The sequence below is a fragment of the Impatiens glandulifera genome, chromosome 9, assembly GCF_907164915.1.
Source record: "Impatiens glandulifera chromosome 9, dImpGla2.1, whole genome shotgun sequence".
Lineage (NCBI taxonomy): Eukaryota > Viridiplantae > Streptophyta > Magnoliopsida > Ericales > Balsaminaceae > Impatiens > Impatiens glandulifera.
In genome coordinates, this window is record NC_061870.1 from 23,394,724 (window position 1) to 23,416,654 (window position 21,931).

A 21,931-nucleotide genomic window follows, 5' to 3' on the forward strand; every position below is an offset into this window, starting at 1 on the left:
GGTCTGGGGTGCGTTACGCAGATGTGTAACGCAACTACGTGACGCAACTACGTGACGCAACTGCGTTACGCAACTGGATGACGCACCCGAATTCCGCCGCAACGGTGACATTCACTTACTCATTCCCTAATCACTAAACCTTAACAAACAAAGCGTGAAAAGAGAGAAATGAAGGAAGGAGGAAGAATACCAGTAGCAGAAAGAGACATCTCCTTCGTTGGGATTCCGCCGTCTTCGTTGGGATTCCTTCGTCGGTGGTTGTCCTTTTTAGAGAGAAGGAGGAGAAAGGGAAGTGAAGAAAGAGAAGAAGAAAAAAATGGAAAACTAGATTTTTTTTTAATTATATAGTAAGGGCATCGTGGACTTTTCACAATGTCCTCGGGTGCTTCACACAACTGGAGGATGCGTGACGCAATGGGGCCATTTTTGGCAGAAAAAAGTTTAGGGGTCACCGGCGCTATAAAAAAACATGGGTCGCGCAACAAACATAATTTGACCCTCTTTAGGTCATTTCCTCAAATTTCCCCTTGTGATTGGTCGCGGCCTCATCTTCAGTTAGGGATTGAAGATTGATCGTGTTATTATTTTTTCACAGGAATTCCCTTCTCTGATCTTATGGACTGGATTCGATTTTTATGATCAGGATCCACTTGCGATTGATTTACAATTCCTCTCTCATGCTAAATACAGAAGGCTTAAGAAGGTTCTTAAAGGTTGTAGGGCTCTGAAGGATCGTTCATCTATTTCTGCTCTAATGAAATTATGAAGCTTTCCCAGGTTGGTATCATCCCATTTGTTTGTTAGTTCTATCATTCCAAATTTATAAACAGTAAATCATCACTGTGAGTTATGAAGCTAAGGACACTTAGCAAATGGAGCATTAGTTAGTGATTCTTTTGACTTATTATGGTTAAGTAATTGGATTTAAAAGAACCATTTAAATGTGGTTAGTAGTATTCTAAGTTCATCTGGAAAAGCTGGAATCATCATAACATCTGACCGGCTATTTGATTTTCTTGTATTCTTGGATTTCAATTATAAGTTTTTGCGGCCTTTGTCTTTAGCTGGCACAATATTAAAATAATATTATGAAGCTTGGGTTCATAGAATTTGTGCCCAACAATTTTCCTTTCTCTTGTTCCTTGGTTAAGATCTGTAACCAGTTACATTGGTACTTTTCTTGGGAACAATAGAATAGGTACAGCTGCAAACCCAATTTGAGCAAAACCACAATATCTGATTTAGCTACATCTATTTTAAGGTAAACTATAACTCAACAAGTTTCTGTGATTCTTCTGCAGTGTGCGAGCAAAAGTTGGTTTACGAACTGTTGAAGGAAGCTTCAGAATAGGAAGGTTTTTTAGCTTTAGCGTTAGCGTTGGACACCTACACGATCTTCATACAAGTCAAGGGGTACTCAGATAATTATCGCATCAGGTGTGTTTTAGAAATGGCTAGAAAGACAGTTTACATGGGTCAGTCATTGATTGAATGTCACAATTAACACTACTGCAATACATAAAATCCTTAAGAAATATGATAAGGTAAGAAAAAATATAAAAGTTCTTCAATTACTTACCCATTTCCTTAACACTTTGTAACTGTTGTTCAGATAATTGGATCGGTTTACAGCAGGAAATGTACGCAGACCTAACATATTGTGATTCCTCACTCGATTTGATTGATAGATTAGGAGCATCCATTATTAATTGCAACAAAGAAGTTAACGGAATGTGCTTAAATTTCTTTGGTCCTTTCTCGTGTGATTCTGATGAGTCTCTAATTTCTATGATTCTACCTGATTCTGTCAAGTTGGATTACAATCTCACTTGTCCGATCCAGTTAGGCAAGCATATCAACCAATTATTTTTCTCTCATCTCCTTTTTTATTATATAACTGATAGTTGCATGATGTGGATATAATCAGGAACTTCTATTCAATCCATATGCTTTGAGTTTTGGGCATCATTTCAGCAAATTATGTGTTTGTTCGTCAACATCGGTTATGATCTTTGAAGGTTTTGACTTTGCAACTCCCCAGCCTAAGAGTTCGGTTTGTCCAAACGCTGGAGAATTTGCTAAGTCAATTGAAATGGTGGAGTTGGAGATACTCTTCAAGGAGAGGTGAGAGACTTTGAGCTTGTTTGATGTAGGTTTATCTGAAAAGAAAAGCACACTTGAATTACAAGTCATTATAGATCAAAAGAAGATTTATTATAGGACTGAATTGATTCACATGTTGTCTATAAATCTGAAGCAAATCTATCTTATTCACTAAAACAGATTTATCTTGTTCACCAAAACTCACTCCGTTTTTTTCGTAATTTTTCAGATCTCAAAATTCAGATTTCGGAATGGTTAACAACTATATAAATGAGATATCCTTCTGAGCTTCCAAGGCACGTCTGTTGATGACCTATTCCGCACATTACAGTTCCAGACAACAAATAGTTTACTGTAGCTTCGATTTTTATTTGAAAGGTGATAAGATGATAATTGAAAGTAAGACAATGAAAATAATCACAAACAAATATCTGTTTGTTATTATGGACCATACTCATACTGTCCAAATTGTAAACATATTTGAATTCTCCAACTCCATGTTTTTGGTAAAAAGATTGAGGATGTAAAGAAACAAGATGGAACCAATTTTATGGCAATTGAATACTCGTCAGCTGAAAATTACTGTCAACGGATCAAAATGCAATCCATTGTTTATAACAAGACCTTCATCTGTCGGGTCTTGTTTAAATTATTACAAGACCCGACAGATAAAAGTCTTGTTATAAACAATGAATGAATTGCCTTTTATCTGTTGACAGTAGTTTTACGAGTATTCAATTGCTATAAAATTGGCTTATCTTGTTTATTTACATTCTCAAACATTTTACCAAAAAACATGGAATTGGAGAATTCAAATATGTTTGCAATTTAGACAGTATGAGTATGATCCATAATACCATACAGATATTTGTTTGTGATCATTTTCATTGTCTTATTTTCAATTACCATCTTATCGCCTTTCAAATAAAAATCGAAACTCTAGTAAACTATATGTTGTCTGGAACTGTAATGTGCGGAATAGGTCATCAACAGATGTGCCTTGGAAGCTCGGAACTTACAAGTTCGAATTCCTTCGAATATGGCTACATGTGTATTGGCGAAGTTCCAACAACAAAGAAAGTCTATTGTTTAAAGACACTATAGAAACCTTTTCGGGATTGAAGTTTAGAAAGCATTTGAAAGTAGTTTGTTGCTTGCATTTGAAAGAAGTTTGTTGTTTGCATTTGAAAGCATTCAATTCAATAGAAAGATGAACAATCGTTTTTTCAGAAAATCAGAAATCTGTTTATGTTATCGGAAGAACAGTCTGGAGTTACCTGTCCACTTTGAAACATAACCAACCACCTACGAATGGAAACAGGGAAATGGCTATTTATCATCTTTTAAACGCACACTTGTTTAATGCTAAAGGTACAATAATAGAAATCTCTTACTTACAAACGTAAACATGATATTTACATTAATAGGGAATTAAAATTGACTGTTATTCTTTTTTATAGGAATTCCCTTCTCTTTCAAAAGACTATTGATAGGGTTTGATATTTTTTTATTAGGATCTACATGGGTTTGAATGACGACGAGTACTTGAGGTTGAAGAATGAAGGATCAGGGAGGGAGGTGTTTATGCAGTGCCTCAATGATGAGAAGGGAGATTTTCCTTAGAATTCCTCTCATGTTGAATACAACAAGCTTAAGAAAGTTCTCAAAGGTTGTGTAGGGCCATGAAGGGTTACTTTAGTTTTGTTGATAAAGCTGAAGAGGGAAAATTTTCATCTAAGATTTGTAGATGTGAAGCTTGCTCAGGTTGGTATCAGCCCATATATTTGATTTTTTTTGCTAGTTCTATTATATCTAGTTTATATGCAACTGGTTTTCTTACATCCTTGGATTTAATCTACAGTGGTCTTTATCTCTATCTGACACAATATATAAATTATATTATAAAGTTTGAGTAGAAAATAATTTATGCTCATATAGAAGAAGATCAAAATTCCACTAATTTGGTCCAAAGATACAACAATTTTCTAGCTCCTTGGTTAATGATCATAACCATTTACGAGTTACATTGGTATTTTTCTTTGGTGTTTACTCATGATGTAAACAGCCAAGTTGCAGCTTTGCGTTTCATCTCACTATTTACTTTTATATCTTCAGTTATATTACATGTTATGATTAACATGTTTTAAAACAATTAACTTTTGTATTTCAACTTCGAAGCATATCCCAAACTTTAAAAGTATTAAATCTTCCATTACACTAAGAGTTCAATTCCAATTATCATCATCTGGGTTACCTTTGGAAATAGATATTATGGGTAATAAGATATCCTTAGCACCATATAGGACAATATTTGCATTCTTTTAAATCATCACCAAAGCTTTCCAGAAATAGGCTTAGATTAAGAATAAGCGAACCATTCCCCTTTTAAGGATATTTCCAGAAAAGGGGGTATATTAACCATTTCTAACATTAAGCTTCACTAAATTCCAACTTTTAACGCAAATATATTTTCGTAAAGAACAAGCAACATTTCCTTTTCAAAATTTGAAAATTCTGGAATTATTAAAAATTGAGTGAACTCATTTAACCCATAAAGAATCTTGTTTTGTAGATAAAGTCTACACATGTTTTGAATGAGTCTATTTCATACTTCACAAGATCTAATTTTCAAACCACCCTCATCCTTAGTCCTACACGTATGCTCTCATTTTACACTATTTCTATATTTCTCTTTTTTTTTTCAAATAAAGTTTCTTATGATTTGATTAATTTGATTGTTAACTTTCTTTGGAAGAAAAATGGGTTATTGTTGTAGCCAATTTAAGCTTTACTTGCATAGGGATGAAAATCTAGATGATCAACAAAAAGTTTTGAACAACACATAGTATAGTTGTAGCCAATTTAAGTTACTTGAATATGGATAAAAATTTCAGTTAAAGAGTTTTCTAGAAAGGAGAGGGATTTCAAGATAATTGATTGGCAAAGTACCCTCTTTTATATTAATAATTAAACTCAGATTAGTTGTTGAAACCCCAACAAAGTAGACAAAAACATTTTTCTTCATTCATTTCCACACTAGTTATAATTGCAAAAAGATCAAGAGTCTTTAATAGTTCTAAGGGAGTTAGCTTGAAGTAAAAAATATCCATAATACATAAATATTTTGGGAAAATGGAATCACCTTGTCTAATTACTTATTTACCTTTAAAGAAACCTCATTGAATTCCATAAATTTCCATGATATAATGAGGACCATATTGACAAATCCATGTAACAAACTTTGGAATGAAGTTTAATAAGTAAAAAAAATCAGACGCCTCCCCAAAGACTCTATCAAATGCCTACTCATGTCAATCTTAATTGCTGCCCTAGGTGATTATGTTTTCTTATCAAAGGATGAGGAGGTTTAGGTCGTAGTAAAATATGAGATGCATCGATACAAATTAATTCAAAAATTAGTGTTAAAATGTGAATTGAGGGTGAAAATTGAAAGGACTAAGCTTAAGATGAGAATCAAAACTAGACGATAGAAATCAAAACTTTAGTTGCTTTCATTTAATATTCAATTATAATTTAAATTATTGAATTTTCCATATCTACTGCAAAAGTTTTATTCTATTTATATATTTAATCTAATGCTATTTACAATTATACCATTATCCTCTTTTATATTAATTATTAAACTCAGATTAGTTGTTGAAACCCCAACAAAGTAAACAAAACATTTTTTTTTCATTCATTTCCACACTAGTTATAATTGCAAAAAGATCAAGAGTCTTTAGTAGTTCTAAAGGAGTGAGCATCAACTCTTACAAGTATAAATAGATCATTAGAATATAAGTATATCCATATTACATAAAAAATTTGGGGAAATGGAATCACCTTCTCTAATTCCTTATTTACCTTTAAAGAAACCTCATTGAATTCCATAAATTTTCACAATATATTGAGAAATCTATGTAATAAAATTTGAAGTGAAGTTTGATAAGTAAAAGAAAAAACAGACTCCTCCCAAAAGACTGTATCAAATGCCTTACTTATGTCAATCTTAATGGCTGCCCTAGGTAATTATGCTTTCTTATCAAACGATGAGGTTTGAGGTCCTAGGAAAATATGAGATGCATCGTTGCAAATTAACTAAAAAATTAGGGTTAAAATGTGGATTGAGGGTGAAAATCGAAAGGACTAAGCCTAAGACGAGAAAACATAGAGAACTAGATGATAAAAATCAAAACTTTAATTGCTTTCATTCAATAATTAATTACAATTTAAATTATTGAATTTTGCATACCTACTGCAAGAGTTTTATTCTATTTATAAGTTTAATCTAATACTAATTACAATTCTACCATTATTACTATTACTAATATATCATTGGCCTCATTTGGAAATTGATTTTTAAAAAGATTGGTTGGATCTTATCTCAATCAAAATAACCAAAATTGTAGTTTCAATCAATACATCTTTTCCTAAACAAAATGTGACCTAGTTATATTACTAATAAATGAATGATAACTAGATTGAACCTTTTTAGAAATTGTTATTTTCGTTCCAAAATCTCACTCACAATCACGATAACATTGAAAAATTGTCAAAAGTTAAATTGGGAATAATTTTATTTTTGTTTAGTACAATATTGTTTTTACATCATGATCCAAATTATTGAGATTTTTGGTTTCGTGTGGTATACAAATTATTTTTTGGAACATGATTGAGATTATATGGTACACAAATTATTTTCTGAAATATGACTAAGATTGTAGTGTAATTTTGCTTATGTGGGTATACAAATTATTTTTTGGATCATGATCCAAATTATTTATAAGAAAATGTGATAACAAATATATTCATGTGATCCCATTTATAAGAAACAAATACATTTTCATTTAGTAAAAGAAATGTAGTTGGATTTTAGGTTGCCATTTAAAACCATCTTTATGTTGGTTACTATTGCATTAGACCTCTCACAAAGGCGGAAGAACTTCAGTATTAGCATGTTTATCATGCAGAGAATAAGCTAGGTAAAACAATTACAATAATTATAGTATTGATGTGTAAATATATCTAATAATAAATATATGTAACCATTGTGATTGTAACTGCACATATCCCTTTGTCAATACGAAATGATAAGGATTCATTTAATGTGTTGTTGGAAAGCAAGGATTGTTGTAATCCTTGCTCAACAACCAAAGAAAGATTACACTTTATGTCCGCAATATACGGAAAAAAAGTTAATGGAAACGTGAGACCCGTGATCATAAACTAAATAATTTTCTATATAAACCTTGGAGAGCAGCAGGATGGGATGTCGAAACAAAATTAGGAATTAAGTACCATTTCTCAATTTGCAAGGTGAGTTCACAAGCCATAGTCATTCCGTGAGGTACTAGTGTTTCAGTTCTCTTTAGCTGTTTGAAGTTTTATTGTGCCATTCCCCCATTAAAACCTCTTATTGTTTGTTGTTTATGTCATGTTTTGTAAGCTTCTCTTTAGATAGATCATTCAACTGTTGAAGCTACTCAATTGAAAGAATATATTTAGATGAATTTTAGTCAGCTTTAGGGAATTTGGTCCCTTCTTATGTCTTTTTCATTTGAGATGTTGTATTCTTTTTTATTGCTCTAATAACTTAATGACTTAGGTTACATTGTCATAGATTTTGTATTTTGAGTTCTTACTCACTCAAAAGTTTTACTATATGAAGCAAAATATAATTGTATTCTAATGGTTTATAGTTATGATTTTCTGCCTTATACAGGAAAAAGTATTACAAAGTTGTTACATCAGCTACTTCATGGAAAGAAGAACGAATATAAATCGATTGAACAATGATACATTGGAGGAAATTTTCTCTTTGTTGTCAGTGAAAGATATAGCACTAAGCAAGTGCGTTTCCAAAAAATGGCAAATAATCATGTCTGATTTTTCATTCGTATGCCGTTATGCTTCAAAGTCGACGGGTATTTCTGGACTGTTTTTACAGCAGCACGAAGGACTTTCTAATTTTTTGAGAAAATCGATCGTTCATGTTCCTGTTGAATTGGAATGCGGTCAAATTCAGGAGAATCTTCTAAACTTTCTTCCTGAAAGAGTTTCTATAATGTCTTCAAACAATGGACTACTTTGCTGTCGGAGCTTTGTTAATACAAATATAAGTAGCATACCAGGTGGAATTTCCGAAGGATTTCGATGGGGTAAAATTGATCCAAAACTTTACGTATGTAACCCAACAAGTAAAGAGTTTATTACAATAAACCCTCCTGAAGAAGACCTTGGTGTAAGCATTGGATTAACTTTTGATCTCATTGATAACAGTTTTCAGCTTGTAATCATCGATTGTCATCAGGATTCGTGTTCGTCTGGTTACTTTACTTTCTCAATCTTTTCATCAGACACATGGAGCTGGAGAATCTCAGAAGAGATCTGTAATTGGAACACTACAGTCCACATGAACAAGCAAGTATTTGTTAGCGGTCGGTTCCATTGGCTTACCTTGAATCACCATCTTATCACATTTCAAATAAAAGACGAAGAATCTGGAATCATTAAGCTCCCTGGACCTGAAATGAATGGAGAAGGGCACGAAGGGATGTGCCTTGGAAGCTCTGAAGGACATCTCAACTATATAGTTGTTAATCCTTCAGAAATCAGAATTTGGGTTCTTATAAGTTATGAAATACCAGAGTGGGTTTTGGCTAACAGAATAAACTTGATTCAATTTTGTGGACAACATTTGAGTCAATTCCCTCAATTATTTTCACTTTTGCAAGAACAAATGGAGAATGAAGAGACAGAGGCTAATACTACGGTTCTGCCACTAGCTTTCGATGAAGATGTTATTTTTATGGAAATAGATTGGGATTTGTTCTCTTTTAATCTTAAAACTGGTGCATTGAAGAACCATTGTTGCACGTTCATGATGCCTTGTGATGTTTTTCTTTCTCCGACGGTACTTCCTTATTCGGTAAACTTGGCTGCTCTGAATGTTTTTAAAGGAATAGGTCCAGGTGCGAGTACTAGTACAAGTATAAATGATCACACCCCACAAATCTACTATTGATGACTAAGTTAAGTGTGTGGGCCTTGTTAGCACCATCTTGTTCCAAATGTTATGAGTATTTTTATATTTTCAGACAATGTTATGTTTAAAGAATTTCTGGTTGTTAGTTGTTCAAGACAGAGTACTCTGTTTTTTTCTTTTATTAGTGTTGTTGCTGTTTATGATCTTGGTTGGGTATTACAATGAATCATCAAAAAGTAACCAGTTGTTATTATTAATCAGTATTGTTGTTGTTACCGTTTTGATTTCATAATTTACTATAAATCAGTAATCATTACAGTTTTTGGAATTTGACCATGTAATGGGTTTCTCTTAATTTAGCTTTTTGTAACCAATTTGCAGGTTATGAAAATAAATTAAAGGTGCAATTGAATGGAAAAATCTACAATAAATTGGCTAATATTATTCTAGATTAAATGGTATTAAATGGAAAGCTTATTCTGCACTAGTGAATTATTTTTCAATTTAAGAATTTAATCTTATATATTATGATCCCTTAATCTCAAAAATATCACAATTTTTTCATCTTCAAATATTATTTTTAGATATGACTTATGATTATGATGCATAATGTTGTGTAATTTATTAGAACAATAATGTCAAATGCTAAGGTTATATCACTTATGTTTTTATTTTTGAGAAAAATGTTGAATCCTTTTATTTTAAAAATAGAAAACCCAAATTACTGAAAATGGTTGAGCCAATACTTAAGCAATTCAAAAAATATGAAACTACTTAATTGTGGTAAAATCCCAACTTAAGTTGAATCATCATAAGATGAAAACAAAATAGACTAAAAACCTAACAAACAAGCCATGTAATCTAAGAAATGCTAAAAAAAGAATTCATAATCCAACCCTAGTTGCTTACAAGGAAACCAATTTTCATTAGTGTTGACATTTTATTCCATTTAACACATTGAATGATAACTTGTTTTTGTGCTAACTTGTCTTTGTGATAACTTGTTTTGTGGGAACTCATATTAAAGGTAAGACCTTTGATTGTCATAAGTTTAATTTTTCATATTTTGATCATTTAAAAAAATATATTTTGTTGTAGGATCTCTCCAAATATCATGCACATGTCTTGTATTTTTCCAACAAGTTTACTGAGTTTCCATATGTAATACACACAATTAATAAACAAAGTTGTGTCGAAACTTTTCTTCCACGTATGAATCACTATCCAATACTTAATCAGATTCCAACCACGTGGAGAATTATCTATCATCGTAGAATTTATTATTTTGGAAAAACGGTTAAAACCATTTTATTAAAATCTCAAAAGTGGGAAGGTCAAAAATCAAAGTTAGACAAACCCAAACTATGATTAAAAGATGATAATCAAACAACCCTAAAAAAACTGATTAGTAGCCATCAAACATACGAAAAACAGAGATTACAATAAAAAATTACAAATTGTATCAAATCATAATTATCACAATCAGTATTTTTTTTTATTTCTATACCAACCTGATGTTTCAACAGGTTGTCTTCCTCTTCCTCTTGTCTTTCATCTTCCCCTCCCCTACCTCTTGTAATGAAAGAGGGTAAACTGAAGATGATGATGAACACTGTCTATTCTCATTTTGATTTTTTCCTTTATATGAACCCAATCTAATTTGATAAAATGAATTATTCTTCAGAAATTCTGAGTTCTTCACTTTGTTGTTCTCAACTTTAATTTCAAAATCATTGTCTTTATTTTCTTCAGAATCCTCAGCAACTTTGGATTCCTCTATATCAACCTTATAATTCTCTTCTTCCTCTTGATTAGCCTGAATATTTTCCTCTATGTTTTAATCAACAATCACTTCAACTTGATTGAATTGAGAATCCTCAACTATCTATTCAATATGATTAGGTTGAGGTTCCACCTCTTTCATTGTACTGCTTTCGTCTTGTACATAATTTTCTTTATCTTATGTTTTCTAATCTTTAACCACATTTTTCTCTTTGATAATAGGCACATCTGTTTCATTTTCCCGCATCTTTACTTTTTGACCTTTATGAATTTTTTGATCTTCTTCCTTAGCCAAATCACAATTTGGGTTTGCATGTTGGACAATATTGCAGAAATTGCATCTGTATGGTCTCAACTCATAAGTGATTTCCATGACAGTAGGTTTTCCTTTTCTATCTATTACTGTCATACTATTCGGTAGTGTGCTTCTAGGATGCACCTTAATGCTAATTCTAGCAAATGATAGATGCTCTCCTCTTTCAGTAATTGGGTCCATGTATAATGGCATACCCAATAAACCTGCAAAATGACAAAAAGCTTCTCCATTATACATGTATGCAAAGATATTCCAAAGTTTGAACCATATCTGAGCTGTTTCTTTAGACTTGCTTAATATGTTCAAATCTTCAGACCATCTTTCCAACTTCATACAGTTTGATTCAATATATGTATGCCAATTTTCTAGAATTTCATCTAGATTTGATCCCTTCTTAAATTTCAGAAAGTATAAATCATGTACATTCACTGAAATTTTCTCCAATCCCTTTTCCTCTCATTGCTTCATAAGTGCCTCTTTTGGTGACTATGAAAGAAACTTTATTATTTCTTATGTAGTTTCCCACCACTACATTGTAATTTTTTTTAATTTAGTCTAAAAATGTTAATAAATGAACACTAAAAAAAGAGGTGGTTTAATGATTTTTCTTCATAAACACAAATTATTATTCAACATTTTAAATTGTTCGATTATATTCTTTGTCCAAAGTTTACCTAAAACAACAAGTCAAAAGAAAAACTAGTGCATGCCTAGGCACACATTAGTAAATTAATAGGTTTTAAACCAATTAATTTTTGTATTAGAAAGTGTTAAAATTATCTATTACTCTCAATAGTGAAATTCCAAATATTATCACTTGGTCACTTTCAAAAAGGATATTAATAACATATCCTTAGCATCTTGTGAAGAATTCAAATAACACTTCCATTTCTCGGACCAAATATCTGCAATGCTTTGCATTTTTTAAATCATCACCAAAACTTTCCAAAAATAGATTTGGATTTAGAATAAGATCATTCTCCTTCCAAGGATCTTTTCACAAAGAGGTACTCTTTATCATTTCCAACATTTAAACATTACTAAATGCCAGCATATATTTCTTAAAGTAAATATCTTTTCTAAAGAACAAACAGCATTTCTTTTTCAAAATTCGAAAGCCAGAAATTGCTCTTAATAAAAGAAAATGAGTGAACCAATAAACAATCTTGTTTTTTTTTTTAGATAAAGCCCATAACATGTTTAATCTGAAAGATTTTAGTTAATTCTTCACATATGTTTTAGATAAAGGGTGGTGAGAAATTAGACTTATTTACTCATCAGACCATTTAAATTTGCAAAAAGATTAATACTTCTAAAGGAGTGAGCATCCACTTTTGCAAGTATAAATAGATCATAAGTAAAAATCTCCCTAATACATACAAAAGGATATAGGAATATGAGATGTTCTTGTCTAAATCCTTGTTTACCTTTAATGACAGCACTTGATTTCCATAAATTTTCACAATATGATTAGTGATGACACATTGAGGAATCCAGTAAATAAAATTTGGAGGGAAGTTTGATAATTAAAATGAATCAAATGCATTTCTTATGTCAATTTTATTGATAGTACTTGGTAAAAAAAAAATATTAAAGGCCTCTAGAGAGGTTTGAGGACTTTGATAAATATTAGATGGGCCAATATAAATTAATTATAAAATTTAGGGTTAGAAGGGTGCAAACCAAAATGGCATAAGCTTGAGATGATTAAACAAAAAACTAAGAGGATACAAATTGAAACTTTAATTGATTTCATTCAAAAATTATATACAAGTTTAATTTTTGAATTTTTCATCTATTAGAAAAGTTTTATCAATAGTTATTTTTCTTTCTGAATTCTTATTTTGCTTAATATTATATTAAATAGATTATTATTTAATTTTTTTTTTAAAATTAAAGTATTTAGTTAAATATATATATATATATTATAATTTAAATATTTATTATTATTTTATTTTTAACTTTTAAAAATTATTATTATTTTATTTCATATTTTATTAATAATATATATTTTTTAAATAATATAATAATTTTTTTTAATAAAAGTGATATATATTTTATAAAACTTTGACTGTTTTATTTTTATTTTTGTAATATATATTGATATTGCTCATTATATATTAAATAAGTCTAAAATATATTTTTTACCAACTTTAAAAATTAATAAATGTTAAATATATTTTAATATATTGTTTAATTTAATTATTTTATATTTTGTTTTCCAATTTTTTTATTAAATATTTAATTAATAATATATATTTTTAAATAATATAAACATTTTTTTATTATGCATTAATATTACAAATTAAAATAATAAATATTTATGAAATATTTATGAAATATTTAAAATATAGTAAATAAATAAAAAAAATTATTATAATATTATAATATATTTATTATGTATTTATATTATTTTATAGATTCACTAAATATATAAGAATGGTCAATAGTTTTAAAATGTCAATACAAAAAAATAATAATAAATATATTAGTTTTTAGTTTTTTATTTTAATATTTATTAAATAATTAGTTTAACATCTTATTTTACACATTAAATTTTTATCATAAAATACTTTAATGATAATAAAAAAGTTAAATTATTATTGAGGAAAAACTTTAATATAATATAAAATAATTTTTTTAAATAATATATTATAAATAGTTTATAATTTTTTATTATTTTAATTTATGATATTATTATATAAAAAATAATATTCATATTATTATTAAATATTAAATAAAAGATGAAGGAAAAAATCATTAATAATAATTAATTTTAAAAAATATTTAATTAATTTATGACCTGTAAAATAAATGATATGTATATTTTAAGAGGTTACATTTGAGTTAAAGTTAAAAATATATATATTTTATTATTGAGTTAATTATTAGTTTAAACTTTATTAAATTTTTTTATAAGTTTAATAAATAATTTACCTTTACCATGTATTTCCAAATTATTTGTTTTAATCACAACTTTTTTTAGAATTAAAATAGGAGAACGAATTAAGTATTGAATCCATGACGTATTCACAAACTCAGTCCTATTTTTATTTACAACTTTTATATAAATACAAATGAAACCAAATTCACATTTTATTTATTTAATAGTTTAAAAAATTATTTTAATCATTTTTAAAATTAATTATAATAAAATACTAATTTAAAAGAAGAAAAAAAATAATTAATTATATATTTTGTTAAGAGAATGTTATATCTTCTTATATTCTTTTAATCAGAAAAGGTACAAAATAAGAAAATAAGAAGAATGTACAAAATAAGAAGGCAAATCTGACAATACATACATTTGCTGTACGCAACTTACATTTTCCTTCCAGGTTTAAATATAAGTGCATGAACGAATCAATCGTTGTTTGTTGTTGTTATTGTTCTGCCGCATCTTCAGTTACGAGGAGGAGGAGGAGGAGAGGTACGAAGCTTCTTTCGTTCTTCCCAGGTTTACAACTCGACCGATCGCGCGCCTCCTCTGCATGTATGCAGGAGGAAATAGGGATCGAAGATTGATCGTCTTTTTTTCTTTTTTCATTCTCTTTCTTAAAGATCCTATTGATTTGGGTTCGATTTTTTTGATCAGGATCTACTTGGGGATTGATTCACGACTACTTGAGATTGAGGGCTGAGGCAATATGAAGTTTGGGGAGGTGTTTATGCAGTATCTCAATGATGAGAAAGAAGGGTTTCTTAACAATTCCTCTCACGTTGAATACAAAAGGCTTAAAAAGGTTCTCAAAGGTTGTAGGGCTTTGAAGGATGGTTGCTCTAATTCTGCAGATGAAGCTGAAGATGGACAAATTTCATCTGAGATTTGTAAATGTGAAGCTTGCCCAGGTCTGTAATCATATCATTCCATATATTTTACCTCTTTTTGCTGGTTCATCTGAAAAAAGATGGAATCTTGACATTTCACTGACTATTTGAGTTGTATGTTGTTAATTTTCTTGTATTCTTGGATAGTTATAGAATTTATGTTCATATAGCAGGATCAAAGTTCCTTTCTCTAGCTCTCCGTGGTTAAGAGCTATAATCATTTACCAGTTACATTGGTGTTTCTATTTGGAACAATAAACTAGGTTTAACAAATTGAGGAAAAGGTTTGCTGCATTGTTTTTCTTGGATTAGTTGGATTTTCTTGGGCCGTGATTGTAAGATTTATGTAGGAAGGTGTTAATAGTTTTTAGGAATTGATGTGGCTCGATTTAGGCAAGGAATTGTCGCAACAAAATTACTTGGACTGAATTACTTAACTATCTAGCAATCCATCTGCAACCCAATTTGAACAAAACCACAGTATCTGGTTTAGCCTAGACCTAGACACTTCTATTTTAAGGTAAATATTGCAATCTCAACAATGTTTCTGTGTTTTTTTTTTGCAGTGTGCGAGCAGAAGTTTGTTTCTGAACTGATGAAGGAAGCTTCGGATATAGCAAGTTTCTTTAGCCTGAGCGTTAAACACCTGCATGCTCTTCATACGGGTCAAGGGGTATTCAGATACTTATCGCATCACGTCTGCTTTAGAAGTGACCAGAAAAACATAGTTCACATGGGTCAGTCATTGATTGAATATGTCACAATGAACACTACTGCTATGCGCAAGATCCTTAAGAAGTATGACAAGGTAAAAAAAATAATATATAAGTTCTTCAAATTACTTACATGTTTCCTCTTCAGACAAGCCCAACACTTTGATTATACTTTGTTTCAGGTACATGGATCTGTATACAGCGGGAAATTCATGTCAATGATGCAGACCAAACACATTGAGCTTCTTCACTCGCCTTGGTTGATAGAATTAGGAGCATTCCTTATTAACTGCAACAAAGAAGTTAACGGAACATGCTTAAACTACCGTGGTCCTTTATCGATTGATCTTGATTCTGATGAGCCTGTAATTTCCATGATTCTTCCTGATTCTTCTGTCAAGTTGGATTACACTCTCACTTGTCCTATCTGTTTGGTAAGAACATAAAACAAAATTTATCATTTTTTTATCCTTTTTTTGTTATATAACTGATAGTTTGCATGGTATGGGTATAATCAGGATCTTCTGTTCAATCCATATGCTTTGAGTTGTGGACATCTTTTCTGCAAATCATGTGCTTGTTCATCTGCATCAGTTATGATTTTTGAAGGTCTTGACTCTGCAACTCCCCAGTCTAAGTGTCCTGTTTGTCGAGAGGCTGGAGTATTTGCTAAGTCAATACAAATGGTGGAGTTGGAGATGCTCTTGAGGAAGAGGTGAGATTAAAAAGTGTATTATTTGACTTAAATGATTAATAGTTTAGTAAAGGAAGAGTATTTTAGTTGATGAATAATCGATTGCTATGTCAAAACTGAAATTGTAGGTTGAAGAACAAGAAGTGTTGGCGAGAGAGAGTAGCAGCTGAACGTGCAGAGATAGTTAAGCAATCGAAACAATACTGGAGCTTACAGACGAAGTATATGGTCGGATATTCTTGATTGACTGATTGAATCCACTACAAGAACATTAACTTTGAGAATCCATTCAATTCAATTCAAACAATAGTAAGATTACTTACAATTTCAATATCCTTGGAAAGATTTTGCTAACTTTCACGGGAATGAATCTTTCTGCAATTGCCTTTGCAGAGACAATACTAGTTTTTATGTGGATTGCAACATGATTATTGTAAATCTTAAAAAAAAAAACTCTATTCGTCCTTATAATGACATCTAATGTCCCAGAATATCCTTAATCTGCCAGGGATATACTGTTTGGTGGAAATTTCCCATGATTTTGTTCTTTACTGTCAAGCATGTATGGACAAATTTCAGGAAGATGGCAATATGGCTTTATTCCTTTCTAAACTAATAATTTTGCTGGATTTTCATTAATGATTTTTCTTTATTTTTGATTTGTATTTGTTGATTATTAGAGTAGAAAAAGTAGTTTAAATTTTGAAAACATTATCACAAACAATCCTTGATATTTTTTATTTATGTACTAATGTGGCTTTGTGATAAGCTTCTTCTTTTTAATTTTTTCTTATCTAATAGTAAATTCTTTTTTTAATATATAAAATGACATGTGCCAATATCAATTCCATCTTGGTAGGTGCATATAGTTGAATAGTTGTTGGCCATGCATGTAGCCATGTATACCATTCATTTGTCACAAGATCAAGTTATGGATAAGTGATAAGTGATGCTTTTATAAAGTATTTTCAAATAAGTTATTTAAATAACCCAAATTCAAAAGTGTTTTAACTAATAATAAAACTTGCACCTCAACATCTCAAACTTAGATTATGTTAACTCTTTAAGTAACTTAGATGTGAAGTCATTATGTTCCATTATCATTAATAAAAACTATTGGGATTGAATCAAAACCCTAATGGAGATATGGATATTATCTCCTTCTCAATATTTCCAACCAACCAAAAGGAAAAATCCTATATCCAACCAAGCATGTCTTAGAAAAGACATATTGATATGTGTGCCATTGATTTTGATTTCATTTCTCTAATAAATAATTGATCAAACACACCTTTTTTTTTTTATCACTTTCTTCAACAATAGTAATTTCAGTTTGGCTTCCAAACAATTAACATCAATTCCCTCTTTCCCCATAAGAAGACAGTCTCAAGGAGAAAGAGATAATACCAATTCCCCTATTTCTCATCCAGAAAAGCTTACCCCACAAGCAATGGCCACCATTTCAAAACCTTCATTTCTCCATACCTTCTTCCATCATTCTTGAATGGCTTCCAAGAAACTCTCTCTCTTCCTCAACACTTCCTTTCTCTTCCTCCTAATCTCCTCCTCACTTTCATCCCATTTCTTCAATGATCTCACTGGAATTCGCAGAGATACTAACACAACTGGTTCATGCACCAAAACCCATCAATTCTCTGATTACACTTCGAAATGCAATTACATAAAAACAGAACCAAGTTGTAGGCCTAAAGGCTACATCAATTATCTTCAGATCTTTTATTGCTTTTGTGGGCGAGCACCGTTTATGGGTTACGCTATTTTAATCATGTGGCTCGTTGTACTCTTCTATCTACTTGGAAATACTGCCTCAGAATATTTCTGCACTTCAATTGAAGGGTTGTCGAGAATCTTGAAGCTCTCGCCGGCCATTACCGGAACAACTCTTCTTCCGTTGGGAAACGGTGCACCGGACGTGCTAGCCAGCATAGTATCGTTTACGCGTTCCGGCGAGGGTGATGTCGGGCTGAATTCTGTCTTGGGCGGTGCATTCTTCATATCGAGTGTAGTCGTTGGAATTATATGTTTGCTGATCAATTCTCACGAGATTACAGTTGACAAGCCGAGCTTTATTAGGGATATCATCTTCTTCCTGTTTACTCTCTCTTCTCTATTGTTCATCATTATTATTGGGAAAATCAACATCTGGGGAGCGATTGGTTTCGTTTCCATCTACTTCGTGTACATATCTGTCGTTTCCGTTATGCATTTAACGTCAAGGAAGGGGGAGAGGGTGGTTAATTTATCCGGCGGTGCATCGTCGTCTTCCTCCGGCGATTTGGGTACGCCGTTATTGGGTTGTGTTGACGAAGAGAAGCCGCCAATTCCTGATGAAAAAGAGAATGAAACCGACGAATACCCTGAAACTGGAATAGAAAGTACAACGACGGCCATTAGAAAATACTTAGTCTGGTTCACATACGCAATGGAATTGCCTCTTGATTTGCCGAGAAGACTGACAATACCAGTAGTGAGAGAAGAAAAATGGTCAAAGGGATTGGCAGTGACCTCAGTTACATTAGCTCCGATCCTACTAGCAACATTATGGAATACCCAGAAAGAAAACATAACTTCAAATGTAAGCTTAGAAATCTACATGACGTCCGCCCTAATCGGCTTAGTTCTTGGAAATTTAGCATTTGTAGCCACCGATAGAACAAACCCACCTGAGAAATGGCTGTTGCCTTGGATCGGAGGTGGGTTCTTAATGAGCGTAACATGGACTTACATAGTCGCAGAAGAACTCGTTTCCCTATTGGTCTCAGTTGGGGGCATTTTAGGTATCAGCCCTTCAATTCTAGGACTAACTGTCCTAGCGTGGGGTAATTCAATGGGTGACGTCATCGCTAATAGTTCTCTAGCGGTAAAAGGTGGACCGGATGGTGCCCAAATAGCAATTTCTGGATGTTATGCTGGCCCATTGTTCAATACATTGATGGGTTTAGGGTTATCACTTGTTTTTGCTTCATGGTCAGAATACCCTAATGCCTTTGTCATTCCAACTGATCCTTATCTCTATGAGATTCTTGGATTTCTCATGGCAGGTTTGCTTTGGGCACTTGTCATTTTGCCAAGGAAGAATATGCAATTGGATAGGTCTTTAGGGGCTGGTCTTTTGGCTATTTATGGTTGTTTTATGTTTTTGCGGTTATTTAAGGCGTCTAATCTCTTAATCGGGGGTGTGTAATTTCCTTAACCCTTTTTTTATGTATAAAAAAGGGTTTAATTTCAATTTTGGGCAATTATATATGCATAGATATATTAATATTACTATAGTGTTATTTCAATAATGTTTGATTGAAATTTGTTGTGACAATTATTGTGGTGTATAATTGAAGAGAATTCCAACTAGGCATCTTTTTTTTTTTGTAAGTATTATCTAAGAGAAAGGGTCCTCTCACTACTCATTGTAGGATGACAAAAGAAATATGCTTTTAAGAAGATCAAAGTAGTCCCTTGTATTTATAGGTTAAGATCAATTAAACCCTTAAAAACTTTTAATAGGTTAAGATCAAGTAAGCCCTTAAAACTTTTGGTCATGGTCACACATTTATGAACACACTGACTATTTTAACTATGCACAAAATTTGTCACCTTATGAGTTTGAACCTAGGACCTTAAGGTTAATATTCACATCTTGTTGTCGCTAGACTAGAAGAGGGGATGTGTCACGGCTTTTAGTGACGAATTCTAAATGAAAAAATATTTAGGAGTTGTAGCCTTATCATATTTGATTTCTTTGAAATGTAATACATACCAAACGATTATTTATTTTAAAATACCCAAAAATGGTAAATAATTATAAGAGTTCAGGATCTAGACAAAATAAATCTTTGCCAAACAAAAATGAATGAACAAATAAGGTGAAAATAGAAAAAAAACAACTAGAATGAGAATAAAAGTGTAGGACATATACAACGAAGCTTAAAGCGCCTTAAAATCAGAAGTAAGAGTGACTTTCTCATATGCAATGCTCCATCTTTGACAAATCAACCAATATTTTTTTACAAGTGGGAATTCGCCTCCACGTTCGAATGAGTGAGTTTTCATCAAAGATAATTTAATTCCAAACAAACTCTACATCATTTCAAACCCTTGAAAATGTTTTTGCGTTCCTCTCCATCCAAATATGATAAACAATGTTTGCAAAGAAGCACTTGAAAATATTTAAACTAAAATCATTACCTTTTTTCTTGATGATTGTCATTTCTTTGATATCAGTCAATTCTTTTGGGAAGTTAAAGAGACTCATTAATATGGAGAACTTACCCCAAAGGAATGAAGCAAATAGGCAGTTCCTAAAGAGATGATCAACGGTCTCCTCATTTCACATAAAAAAAAAAGGCAATTAGGATTCAGAATATTCATATAATTCTTAATTCGATCACGCGTGTTAAGTTTTTCACGGAATGTCAACCACAAAATGAATTGGTGTCTAGGAATAACTTATGTGGACCACACTAAATGAGACAATGGAACCACCTCCCCTCTACCGTGAATAATATTACATGTTAATCCCGAGTCAAACTTATCTTCATTTTTAACACTTTAAATTCGAGAATCCTCAAGATTATTAAAGTGACAGGAAACAGTATTGAAGATCCACGTTCCTTCTAAAATTCTTCTTTATATTCCCCGTTTTTGACTTGTTGGACAGTACCAAATGGTTTTAAGTTTTTCTATTTTGTTTATATACTTATTTGGTATTCAAATAACACTATTTTATTAATTTTAAAGATCTTAATAAATCAAAAAAATTGAGAAAAAGTGACTGAAAAATACAAGAGCCTGCATTTTGTATATAACTATGGCTTTGTTTGGTCCAAGTTATTTAAATAACCTAGGAAGAGAAAATAGAATGATTAGTGATGATTTTGAGGATATGAATAAAAAAGGACTTAAATGGTATTGATATATAAATAAAACAAAAAATAATAATTTAAAATAAAAGGTATTTTAATATTTTAGTGAATAAATTGAGTAATTTAATGGATAAGAGGGGATGAAGTGATATTTGATTTTTTTGGGTTATTAGAATAACCCCAATCCGAACAAGCCTATGACATTATCTTTATCGAAAACAATTTATCTATTTTAATAAGATATTTTACATTATTCAAATCATTATTCTACTTATATTTATCTAATCTCTACTTGTCTTGTTTATATAATGATTCTAAATTTATCATTTTTTATGGAAAAAAATTGATAAAAATTGTTCAAAGGAATGTCACAAACACCACCAAAAATAGTTTTGAAAATAGATAGATGAAAAGTTTAATGATTTAATAATGCATACAAAATTAATGGCATAAATGAATTTATAAGGATTTCATACTTATTTGATCTTGGACTAAAAATACATGTTCTGTTTTATATTGTATCAAATAAATATAGACATGTGGAGAAATGTACTATAATGATTGTTTTTTAGTGTGACGTTGATATATCATGACATGAACGGGTCAAAATGTCCTAATAATAATTATTTT

The 21,931-nt window shown here is 31.1% G+C and overlaps 3 protein-coding genes and 2 long non-coding RNA genes across 6 annotated transcripts; 4 read left to right on the forward strand and 1 right to left on the reverse strand.

Moving 5' to 3' along the window:
• Positions 1–532: 532 nt before the first annotated feature.
• Positions 533–1,841, forward strand: LOC124913864. The gene is made up of 3 exons (XR_007096785.1): positions 533–777; positions 1,302–1,544; positions 1,613–1,841. It is a non-coding gene; the product is annotated as an uncharacterized LOC124913864 (long non-coding RNA).
• An 86-nt stretch (positions 1,842–1,927) lies between these two features.
• On the forward strand, positions 1,928–9,242 carry LOC124913863 (F-box protein At5g49610-like). Of its 2 annotated transcripts, none has more exons than XM_047454297.1 (3): positions 1,928–2,124; positions 3,618–3,867; positions 7,826–9,242. In XM_047454297.1, exon 3 carries the CDS (start codon positions 7,862–7,864, stop codon positions 9,125–9,127), a length of 1,266 nt encoding a protein of 421 aa, XP_047310253.1. In that variant the 5' UTR covers positions 1,928–2,124; positions 3,618–3,867; positions 7,826–7,861; the 3' UTR covers positions 9,128–9,242. The 2 variants fall into 2 exon arrangements, with proteins under 2 accessions (XP_047310253.1, XP_047310254.1); XM_047454298.1 differs by lacking the exon at positions 1,928–2,124 and adding an exon at positions 2,871–3,474.
• A 5,591-nt stretch (positions 9,243–14,833) lies between these two features.
• Positions 14,834–17,061, forward strand: LOC124916718 (probable E3 ubiquitin-protein ligase BAH1-like). The gene is made up of 5 exons (XM_047457472.1): positions 14,834–15,035; positions 15,581–15,822; positions 15,910–16,161; positions 16,246–16,442; positions 16,550–17,061. The coding sequence occupies exons 1-5, from the start codon at positions 14,834–14,836 to the stop codon at positions 16,662–16,664; spliced, it is 1,008 nt and encodes a 335-aa protein (XP_047313428.1). The 3' UTR covers positions 16,665–17,061.
• LOC124916719 lies at positions 14,892–16,002 on the reverse strand. The gene is made up of 2 exons (XR_007096905.1): positions 15,861–16,002; positions 14,892–15,713 (listed from the first exon to the last, which is right to left on the reverse strand). It is a non-coding gene; the product is annotated as an uncharacterized LOC124916719 (long non-coding RNA).
• A 678-nt stretch (positions 17,062–17,739) lies between the features above and the next one.
• LOC124914459 (cation/calcium exchanger 1-like) lies at positions 17,740–19,671 on the forward strand. Its single transcript, XM_047455015.1, has one exon. It carries the CDS (start codon positions 17,926–17,928, stop codon positions 19,624–19,626), a length of 1,701 nt encoding a protein of 566 aa, XP_047310971.1. The 5' UTR covers positions 17,740–17,925; the 3' UTR covers positions 19,627–19,671.
• The last annotated feature ends 2,260 nt before the right edge of the window (positions 19,672–21,931 follow it).